The following is a 10,678-nucleotide window of genomic DNA, read 5'->3' as shown; positions in this document are numbered from 1 at the left end:
TCCTAACTTCGGTCTCCCTCTCAGGTTTCCTGCTGCAAGTTCAACCTCGATGCATTTTCTGCAACCCTACCCCAGACTCCAGGACGGTGGAGTCTCCCCATCCTCTTGCAAGCACCCCTTGGTTTTCCGCCTAAATCCACCCCTTTTCTAGCCATCCCCGCGCAAGCCCCGCCCCTCCAGTTGAGCCCCCAAAGCCCCGCCCCCTCGCCCTCCTGGCCACCGCGACAGCCAATAGCAGGGAAGGTAATTTGCATGGCGGTGGGGGGCGGGGCCAGGCGACCTCCTAAATCAAAATTGGGCGGCGGGGACAGGGCGGAGGGGCCTCGGGCGCTAGCCGGGCCGGGAGGGGCGCGATGGGCGGGCGCAGAGTACGCGGCGGGCCCGGCTCGGACAGCACGGCTGCCGCCCCTCTGGCTCGCTCGCGCCCGCGTCCTCGCGTCCCCCGGCCCCCACCGGTCGCGTCCTCTGCGGACCCTCGGTTCCCGCACGTGGGGACCCCGCAACTTTTCCCGCCCGCGCCCCAGGACGGGGGCTGCCGCGTCCGGGCGGGGCCCCCTTGGCCGCCCGGGGGAGCGATCCCCGAAGGGGGGGCGGAGTCCCCGAAACGCCTGCCGTCGGGGCCCCTGCGGTGTCCCCGACCATGACTGAGATGAGTGAGAAGGAGAACGAGCCCGAGGACGCGACCACTCGCAGCCCCGTGGGAACTGGGTCGGCGCCCCAGGAGACCAAGGTAATGGGGGGGGGGGGGCCGGATCCCCGGGCGCCCGTGGCCACCAGGGGGTCTCGGGGGTCACGGGAACTGGCGGGGCGCGAGGAGGCCCTGGGGCTGCGCTGTCACCAGCCGGGTCGCCTCCTTGCGGAGGCTGTTGCCGGTTCGGGTGTGCACAGTGCGTGGCGCCGCCGCGAGTGTAGACCGGGCATGTGTGCGCGCGGGGCGCACGGCCCAGTGTCGCTGCCCCTGTCTGGCTTATCCGGGTGTCACCGCGCGCGTGTATCTGTGGGTGCCTGGGTCTCCGGGACCCATAGCTGTCTCGCATCCCCAATCCCCCCAGCCAAGCAAGGCTCCAGGTCGGAGGAGGATGCGTAACTTTGGCGTCTGCGCCTTCCCTGGGGCTGCGGCAGCTCGGGCCGTCGGTCGCAAGCAGGGATCCGACCCGAGTGTCTCTGCGGCTCCGGATCAGCAGGAGCGGGGGTGGGGCAGAACGAGAGAAGTCATAATTAATGAATGTCATAATTAACCCTAATTATGTATGATGGTTGCTCCTGTGGGAGTCACAATGAATACATTATCCCCCCAGCGAAGGCGGGGGGGGGGGGCAGACTCCGGCAGGAAGGGGTTGGGGGAGTCCCAAACCCCCTTTAACCCCTACTTCTAGAAGTTCTTCAAAAGCCTTCCAAGAAAAAAAGGCCTGCCCCAAGACTGCAGGCCAAGACCTCCTTCCCTGTTACCCAAAGAAGAGGAGCCTTGCGGACCCCTTGGCGGGGTGGGGGATGGGAGGTGGGGGGGCTCCCCTTACTCCGAACTCATCCTTACCACCCTCCCCATAAGAGGTTAATTCAAGGTCAAGGATGCCAGACAGTGATGGGAGGCAGGTGACTGGGACTCTGTTGGAGTCTGGCTGAGGCACCCCAGGTAGCTAGCTGCCCATTATCCCTGAACTGGGGGACCCTGGCCAGAATCCATGCCCCTGTGGTGTGACCTTCTCCAATCTCCTGAAAGTGGGCCTCCAGCCTCTGTCCACCAAACGCCCCACCTTGCCTTGTCCCTCTCTGGGGAAGGGGGTGAGGGTGACTGCCAAGATATTTGCCACACTGCTTCCAGGCAGTTCCAGGTCAGAGCCACACCCTGAGTCCAGTGCCCCCCAACATTCCCGGCCACCCCCTGCTCACCCTGGCCAGACACACAGCCCCCTGCTTGCCTCCCAGGAACTCAGGGACCCCTGAGCTCCTGCACTGAGGCCCCTCTGCTCTGGAACCCCTCCCCCCACAGGCGGTGGCAGCAGGCGGGAGCCCTGGGTAGTGCCACCTCAGCACTCAGCAGGCTGCTGGCTCAGCCGCGTGTGGAGGGGAGCTCACCTGTCTCTTCCCAGCCCAAGGACCCTCCAATGTCACCACCTCCTGGCCCAAAGAAACTTGGGCTGGGGAGACATGGGCATGCTGCCCACCCAGCTCATGGGAGGCAGGTCCAGCGGGGGGTGCTGGTGCCCATTGGGCAGCAAAGTCAGCATTCCAGAGCTCCGTATCCACTTGGGGCTCCCTGGGGCATTGCTTGGCAGCCTAAGTCCAGCCTCAAGCTGTCCCAAAGGCTAGGGCTCAGTTCTGCACTCACCCCCTCCTCAGTCCTCCTAGGGGATCTGGCTCCTCCGTGGGGCTCTGTCCCCCAGCAGCACTCTGGGGGTGCATCACATCCCACTCAGGGCCATGCCTGGGAAGACCCAGCCGTGCCACCTCAGCCATTGGAATCAGCTTGTGCCATGTCTGCCGTCACTATTACCAGCTGCCAGGCACCCATTTGGGAGCTGCTGCCGTGAGACATCGAGAAAGAAGGGGTCTCTGGGGAGAGGTGGGTGGGGAGGAATCAGGGAGGGCTTCCTTCCGAGGGGCACAGACCTGGGGACAAGCTGGGGATCCTCAGGAGAAAATGTGATGCAGCCTGGCCAGGTTGCCAGTGTGCCAGCAACCTGTCCCCATGCTAAGGGGTCCCCTGAGATCACTGATGAAAGCAGGAGAAGGTGCAGAGTCTCAGGGGACAGACCTGGCCTGGCAGGGGCACAGTTAGGACCGTTGGCCAAGCCAGATGCCTCTGGGGTGGACAGGCATCAAGCCATTTGGCAGAGCTGCTCCATCCTGCCTCTAGCCTTATACCTTGGCATCTGCCAGCCACTCCAGGTGACACACTGTGCCTTTCCACTTCTCTACCTTCCTGGGACCTGGGGCCCACGGCTGGGCTGAGCCAAGGACTTGGCTGGCACAGTTGAGCCACCCTGTTGGCAGGGAACATCAAATTCCATAGGTGCCTAGTACCCTGCAGCGATGGCTGTTGGCACTGAGACCAGGGAGAGGGGTACCAGGAAAGGAGACAGGCTGGAGAGTGGGGAGGTCTGGGGTCTTACCCTGTGAGGCTCCCTAGGGTAGTGCTGGCCCAGGAAGTGGGGAAAACAGGGTCCATGGGCAGAAGTCACAGCAAGGCAGGTTTTACTGTATGTCAAGAAGAGCTTCCAGCAACTGCACCTGCCCAAAAGTGACAGGATCATCCCAAGGCCTCGCTGCCTCCGGAAACAGGTGGTGAGCCACAGGCAGGCAAACAGGGCGTGGCAGCGTGGTAGGATGGGGCTATTCTAAGTGGCCAGTCCCCTGGCCCAGTGGAGGAGGCCTTAGCACAGTGGAGAGCAGGGTGGGTCTCAGGTGGCTCCTGGTTACTCTGGCTTTCAGCAGCCAGAGACTTGTCAGGGCTGTTCCTCGGCTGCCGAGGACTCATGAGCTAGTGATAGAGCCCCACAAGCTTCAGGTTCTCCCCCAAAGGGTGGGAAAGAAATCATTACCTCCTCCAAGGGTAGTTCCAGAACTGACAGGATGCTGGGTATGAAATACTAGCTCAAAGCTGGGGGTGGTGGTGCAGCCTGTCAATCCAGCACTGCGGAAGCTGAGGCAGGAGGATCCCTGCAAGCTTGAGGCCAACCTGGCTACACAGTAGTTCAGTCAGCTACACACCTGAACCTTGCCTTGGGGTAGGACAGAGAGAGAAACACAAATAGGTAGACAGGCAGGTCTGCAGGCTGGTGAGCCTCAGTGCCTCACAGTGACAGACCCCTTTAGATGCAGGTTTCTGGTAAGTGGCTGGGTTTGGCCCCAGAGCCTTGTATCCCCCGGATCTGGTCCTGCCGACTCCCTCTTGGACCTGGGGAAACTAAGGTTCAGGGCAGGAAAGTAAAACACCTTTTACCTTCAATCAGCAGGTGCACCGTTGTCTACCCCAGCACATCTCCCTAGTTCTACCTTCTGTGGGTGCTGATCTACACCTGGGGCCCCAATGGGGGCCTCTGATTCCTGCCTCACAAGGGCCACGTTCAACTGCCACTTAATTGCCCCTCTGGCCTCCGCCTCTGCTGCAGGGCCACCAGCATTCAGGGCTAGGGTCCCACTTCTCAGTCACATGGACGCCTGCAGTGCTGTCCTAGGAAGCTGGGTCTGAAAGGCATGGAGTGGTCCCTTTATACTTTTTTTTTTTTTTTTTTTTGTCTTTTTCATTTTTATCGGTACCAGGGATTGAACTCATGACTGCCTGCTTGCAAGGCAGGTGCTTATGTCGCTGAGCTAAATCCCCAGCCCAGGTGTTGATTTATACATTTAGCAACTTAATGTTACAGGACACTCTGTTACCTAGTAATCTGCATGTATGGCAACCTAGGGCATGATGTTTTGGGGCCTGGAGTCATTTGTTTCTGTAGCTCACCCTGGGCGGTCTTCATTCTTGGACCCAGCTGGCTATCCGCAGGTGTGGTCAATTTCCAGCTTCAGTGGCTCCTGACACTACTACCGCCCGCTGCCTGCTGCCTGCCACCTGCGGGAGGCTGAGGGCCACCACTTCCATCCCCTTGGCATCCTGGCTAGGCAGGCAGCCATGGCACATGGGCTGCCTGGGCACCAGCCAGGAGCCTTGGCCAAGGCCCGCTGCCTGGTGCCAGACTTGTGCCCTTTCTGTGCTGGCGGAAAGGAGCGGGCAGGACAGGCACCTTCAAGACTCTGGGACCCAAGTGTGCTTAAGGGAGCAGTGGGGAGAGGACTCTGGCCATCTGCTAGCCCACCAACCACTATGGTGGGGTGACACCCTCTGTGGGTACCAGGGGGACAGTGCTGGCCCTTAGGGCATACATCTGTAAAACCTGCTACTCAGGAGGCTGAGGCAGGAGCATCTCAAATTCAAGACCAGCCAGGACAATTTTGCAAGACCTTGTTGCCAAAAAAATCAGGTTTTTTTTTGTGTGTGTGTGGTTTTCGTTTTTATTGGTACCAGGGATCGAACTCATGACTGCCTGCTTGCAAGGTAGGCACTTATGCTGCTGAGCTAAATCCCCAGCCCCTAAAAAAATCAGTTATCCCGGCTGGGGATTAGCTTAGTGCCATAAGCCCCTGCCTGGCAAGCGCAACATCCTGAGTTTGAGTCCCACTACCCCCCCCCCAAGTCAGTTTTCCCAGGGAGTGAGAAACAGCCACAGCAGTAGTCTGAGTGGGGGCCTGGCAGATCAGGACTGGCACCAGGGCAGCAGACACCAGAGCAGGGTGAGGTCCACTTGAGGGAGGAATTCCTGAGGGCGAGCTAGCGTCCAAGGCAGAGGGGCTTTGGCAAGGGCTTGGAAGGATACAGGGGTGTTCACCGAATATGGCAAAGAGGACAAATGCGTCAGGACTCCCTGGACAAATGCTGAGAAGTCCCAGCAGCTGGAATGTGACCGCCAAGGGGGAGGGGGCGGGGTATGGCTGGCAGGGAGGTCCCAGGGTGGGGGCAATCTTCCTGCCTCAGCCTCCGGAGTGAGAGTGCTGGGACTCTGGGCAGGCACCGCCGTGGCTGGCTTTCAGTGCTGTGCCCCGCTGCCCCCACGCCGCCGTCCCCCCCCCCCGAGACCCCCCACCCACGGCCCTCTCCTCCCCAGCTGCAGCGGTTCAGACGCTCACTGTCCCTCAAGACCATCCTGAGGAGCAAGAGCGTGGAGAACTTCTCCCTGCGCCCCGGCGCTGAGCTCAAGTGTCCCGCCGAGGTGCTGCTCACGCCGCCCACCCCGCTGCCCCCACCCTCCCCGCCGCCCGCGTCCGCCCCGGCGCCCTCCCCGTGCTCGGTACTGCGACCCCCCGCACCGCCTAAGCCTGCCAGGCTGCACGGCTTCCAGGAGCACGTCTTCAAGCGCGCCAGCCCATGCCAGCTGTGCCGCCAGCTCATCGTGGGTAGGCACCAGGCCCCAGGGGGGGGACGGTGGGCCATAGGGAGCTGGCACCTGGTGCTGTCCTGTGCCAGCTGCGCCCCTTTTCCCGGGTGCTGCCCAGCCCGTGTGAGACCCTGGGGTCCATCCTGCGCTAAAGAGAGAAATAAGGAGCCGAGTGTCTTGGGGGTGGCCCTGTGTCCTCTGAACCTCGGGCTTCTGTGCCACTCACCCCGGCTGTGTGTGTGGAAGTGCCCGGTCCACACTCCCTGTCCCCAGCTGTGCCCGTGCCTCTGCCTGCTCCTGACCAAGCCCTCTGGCCAAACCCCAAACCTTCTAGGAAACTCCAAGCAGGGTCTGCGCTGTAAGGGCTGTAAGGCCAGCGTCCACCTCTGGTGCTCGGAGGAGATCTCCCACCAGCAGTGCCCTGGAAAGATGGTGAGTGGGGCAGGCCTTGGCAGGTGCCCTGGGGCCATTCCGGCCCTGACCTCGCCGCCTCTGCTTACTCTGACACAGTCTGCCTCCTTCCGACGCAACTTCAGCTCCCCGCTCCTGGTGCACCAGCCGCCACCAGTCTGTGCCCTGAGCAGAGAGTCCCTACCCACCGGTGAGTGTCCCCGGAGCAGGGCAGGACGGATTCCTCCGACTGGATTGATTGAATCGGTGCAGACTGAATCCAGAGCCTTTGTGGGTTTTTTGTTTGTGACAGTCTCACCGAATTGTTCAGGCTAACCTCAAATTGATGACCCTTCTGCTTCAGCCTCCTAGAGGGCTGGGATTACTGACCCAAACTAGGCTGAGACAGTCTCATTCTAAGTGAAAACTTGTGGCAGCTGCATGCGTTGCAGGGGCTGGATCGGGGACTCGGGGAGCCCGGCTGGGAGGCCACAGGTTGCCCAGAGAGTTTGGTAGCCTGGACCAGGTTGGCATCAGTGGAGGGGAAGTGATACGGGTGGGTCCCCTGGAAGCCAGGAGCTTGGGTGAGGATCTACAGGGGCTGTGGGCAACAGGACAGTGAGAAGCCCGGGTCTCTGCCTGGGCACCATGGGAGGACGTGGAGCAGCCACAGGCACAGGAAGGCCTGCAGGCGGCGGGGTGGGTGATGGGGCCTCGCCAAGCTGCAACTCCAGCGCTGAGCATGGGTGCCTGGCAGGGCCTGGAGGGAAGGTGGACCCGGTGTACGAGGCCCTGCGCTATGGCACCTCCCTGGCGCTGATGAACCGCTCCAGCTTCAGCAGCACCTCCGACTCCCCCACTCGGAGCCTGGTACGGCGGGCGCTGGGGGTGGCCCCATGGGCGCCGGGGTGCCGGTGCTGGTGCCGGGGGGGCTGAATCCTGCCTCCCTGCCATCCCCAGAGCGAGCGGGAGGAGCTGACTGAGGATGGAGAGGGCAGCATCCGCAGCTCCGAGGAGGGGCCTGGTGACAGAGGTGAGTGGTGGGGGAGGCCAGGGCAGAATGGGTGCAGCAGTGGGGGCTGCACGGTCGCTCATGCCCTGGCCCCCACCCTGCCACCCCAGTATTCACAGCCCCCGCAGAGAATGAAGAGTCAGGGGCAGAGGAGAGGAGCCCTGCACAACAGGTGAGACCGCAGCGGGCTGGGGGTGGGGGTGCCCTGCCCTTGTCTCTGATCTCATGTCTCCTCAGACCTGTCCTGGGTGCCTGGAGATGGGTGGTGTCAGGGTGAGAGGCACAGGAGCCCTGGGGACTTCTGCCACCGACTTGCTTCCAGTTGCCTGTTCCTGCCATCCCAAGGGGGGGAGGGTCTGGCACCTCGTGGTGCCCAGGCAGGTGACCTGAGCAGGACCACAGTGGAGCTCTGAGGGCATTGTGTACCCAGGGCTCCTCCTGTGCCTCTCCCCAGCCCCTCAAGGCGCCCCTCCGGAAGGAGTTGGGGCCCATGTACTCCTACGTCGCACTCTACAAGTTTCTGCCCCAGGAGAACGACGACCTGGCCCTGCAGTAAGTCCTCCCTGTGGTCCAGCCTCGCTGGGCAGCTGCAGGGCTTCAGGTGCTGCACCCACTGACCCAGGCACGCAAGGTGTGGTGCCCTGGGGAAACTTGTTGCTCAATCCAGGCTGCTGAGATCCCTGGGGATTGGAGCTGGGTGGACTCTAAGCCCATGGGCAGGACATCTGTCTCTTCCCCTGTGGACAGGGTGCTGTCCTCCAGGGGCCCCCAGGGGGCCAGGCAGGGTCCTGAGGTGCTCCCAGCACTTCCCGGCTCTCCTTCCCCAGGCCTGGAGACCGGATCATGCTGGTGGACGACTCCAATGAGGACTGGTGGAAGGTGACTTGGGGTGGGGTGAGGGCCTGCCAGGTGCTGCCCCCACCTTCTTTCTGGACCCAGTGATCTGCCCCTCGCTGTGGCTTTGACCTTCCCTGCACCAGCTTTATCCCTCTGCACCCTGCTGGCCTCCCCAGCCCCTGAGCCCATGTGCAGCTGGCCGGGAGCCCAGGACCCAGGCCTGATGGTCCTGGCTGTGTGGGAGTCCAGTCCCCGGGAAGCCAAGACAGGGGTGGAGAGTGGCATGGGATCTCACTGCCAGCCTCTTCCCCAGGGCAAGATCGGTGACCGAGTGGGCTTCTTCCCAGCTAACTTTGTGCAGCGGGTGAGGCCGGGCGAGAGTGTGTGGCGCTGCTGCCGGCCCTTGTCCGGTAACAAGGAGCAGGGCTACCTGAGCCTTAGGGAGAACCAGGTAAGCTGTGCCCAGGACCACAGCACAGGGGGTGAGCGACAGGGCCGGGCCGGTACCCGCAGGACTCTGGCAGCCAGAGCTCCTGTTACTCAGGCTGAGGGAGGGGGCTGCATGGGGCAGTGCCAGAGCAACTGGTCGGAGCCTTCAGCCTCAGGTCTGAACATCAGCTCTGGGCCTGGCTTGTGGGTCCCTGAGAGAGACTTTTCCCCTTTATTTCTCCCTCTGTGGACTGGGAACGGGAGCCAGGTCGGGTGGTACCCAGCACTCTGAGGCTGAAGCAGGAGGATCACCAGGAGGCCAGCTTGGACTACACAGCTAGACCCTGTCTCAAAAAAACAAAAACAGGAGAGGAGAGTGGGGCAGGGTGCTAGACCGGAGACCTCTAAGGTCAGCCCTGATGCTGCTTGGTCCTGGCCCTGCTCCCCTCACCCCTGGCCAGGCCCCCTGGGGTGTCTCGGCTCAGTGCTGCCTTGTTGTCTCATTCAGATCTGCGTTGGTGTGGGCAGAATCGGAGATGCAGGTGACTTCCTCCGTGTCAGCAGTGGCAGGAAGCGGGGCCTGGTGCCTGCTGATGCCCTGAGTGAGATCTGACCGTGCCAGGAGAATGGCGATGCCCCTGCCCCTGACTGGCACTTGCCTCCAGCCGGGAAGGGTGCAGGTATCCTGGCACCATTTCTTCTGCCCCATCCTGGGACCCTCAACTCTGGGAAGGTTTTGTTTCTTAGGCGGGGTTCCCTGCTGGGTTGATCCCATTGGACTGGGAGGAAGTGGGGAGCTGCAGGTAGGTCCTCCACAGTGCCTGGGTACCCTGAATCTGGCCACTGCACTGAGTCCCACTCTGAGGGGGGACCCCTGGGATTCCCAGACTCCCCATCTGCCCACATGGCCTCTGCATGCCTGAACCCTTGCCTTCAGCGCCTTGCCTGGGTCTGTGTACACCTGCTGTCTTGCAAGCGGTGCTCTGGGGGGCTTCCTGCACTCCTCAGCCCTCTGCCCCAGTTGAGAGGGGACCAGCATCAATGGCAGGGCCCCAAGTCCACCTATGGTCTCCATGCCTCTGTTACCCCTTCACTTCTCAGGAAAGTTCTGCAGGAATCTCTGTTACTTGAAATCTGGGTCTACAGAATAGGGGAGGGCTGAGGTCTCAGCATATGTGACCAATTGAGACCATTCCATCAAGTAGGGCAGTCACCGCAGAGCAGTCTGGAAACCCGGAAAGCCAGCTGAAAACCAGACCCTGCCCCAGGCTTGGTCCAAACTATCCCCCCAAAACCTTCAGGTTGCCTCTCTCCAACCCTCTCTCCAACTGTCCAGGACAGGGGGCTGATATCCCCGAGTCCCTTTCTGGCCCTGTCTTCCCCTTTGTCCTGGACACAGCACGGAGAAAGATGGGGAAGGGACACACAAAGATGAAAAATTTTCCTTGAGGAAATGAAGGGAGCAGGGCCCCGAGGGCACACCCCACGGACCTCTCTCCCTTGCAGGCTGCATTTTTCTGGCACCAGCTTCCTCCCCCAAGCCCAGTGCCTCCTTTTGTGCCCTTGCTCATGCCAGCCGATGCCACTTCTCCCCAGGCACGGTCGCACCCTCCATGATGAGAGGCGCACGGGTCCACCTTCCCGTATCCCCCCCCCCCCGCAGAGGGGGCTTGAGCCACACTGCCCTGTTTGCTGCCATCAGGCCCCCTAGCCACACTCCCGGGGGCAGCCGCTGCCCACTGTATGCCAGGCTGCATGGCAGCCCTGGCCGGCCCTGCGGAGCCCAGGTCCCTCATTAAACGTGTCTTGTCCCAGCTGTCTGCTCGATCCGCTGGAGTGGCGCTGGGTGCAGGGTTGGAGTAGCTGCTGACACGGGAGACAGGGCCGGGACTGGCACTTCGTGGGGCTGGGCCTCGCGTGGCAGGGGCGAGGGGAGACACTGGAGGGTTGCGGTCGCTTTTCGGGGCACAGCGGGCAAGTACACACCCCCGATCCTCAGGACGGCACTCGCGCACACAGAGTGCCCGCCGAGCCCCGCTTGCCTCGGTCCCGGAGGTCTCCGCATCTACCTGCCAGCAGTCTAGCTCCT

General features: G+C 62.2%; 1 protein-coding gene across 1 annotated transcript; it reads left to right on the top strand.

Annotated features, from left to right (window-relative positions):
- The first annotated feature begins 311 nt into the window (after positions 1 to 311).
- On the top strand, positions 312 to 10,403 carry Stac2 (SH3 and cysteine rich domain 2). The gene is made up of 11 exons (XM_003466914.5): positions 312 to 730; positions 5,652 to 5,940; positions 6,256 to 6,353; positions 6,432 to 6,522; positions 7,069 to 7,181; positions 7,272 to 7,344; positions 7,434 to 7,495; positions 7,778 to 7,875; positions 8,151 to 8,202; positions 8,474 to 8,611; positions 9,098 to 10,403. The coding sequence occupies exons 1-11, from the start codon at positions 641 to 643 to the stop codon at positions 9,200 to 9,202; spliced, it is 1,209 nt and encodes a 402-aa protein (XP_003466962.2). The 5' UTR covers positions 312 to 640; the 3' UTR covers positions 9,203 to 10,403.
- Positions 10,404 to 10,678: the final 275 nt, after the last annotated feature.

The sequence above is a fragment of the Cavia porcellus genome, unplaced genomic scaffold (genome assembly GCF_034190915.1).
Source record: "Cavia porcellus strain 051 isolate PalLab524CR breed Dunkin Hartley unplaced genomic scaffold, mCavPor4.1 scaffold_6, whole genome shotgun sequence".
NCBI lineage: Eukaryota > Metazoa > Chordata > Mammalia > Rodentia > Caviidae > Cavia > Cavia porcellus.
The sequence above is the reverse complement of the archived record's forward strand: the minus strand, read 5'-3'. Positions and strand labels throughout refer to the sequence as shown.

Bases quoted from the DNA above. Each gene is read 5' to 3' on its own strand.
- Stac2 (XM_003466914.5), top strand. From the start codon at position 641: ATGACTGAGATGAGTGAGAAGGAGAACGAGCCCGAGGACGCGACCACT. The intron at 6,523-7,068 runs GTGAGTGTCCCC...GGTGCCTGGCAG, and splicing joins CAGAGAGTCCCTACCCACCG to GGCCTGGAGGGAAGGTGGAC. The intron at 8,612-9,097 runs GTAAGCTGTGCC...TGTCTCATTCAG, and splicing joins TGAGCCTTAGGGAGAACCAG to ATCTGCGTTGGTGTGGGCAG.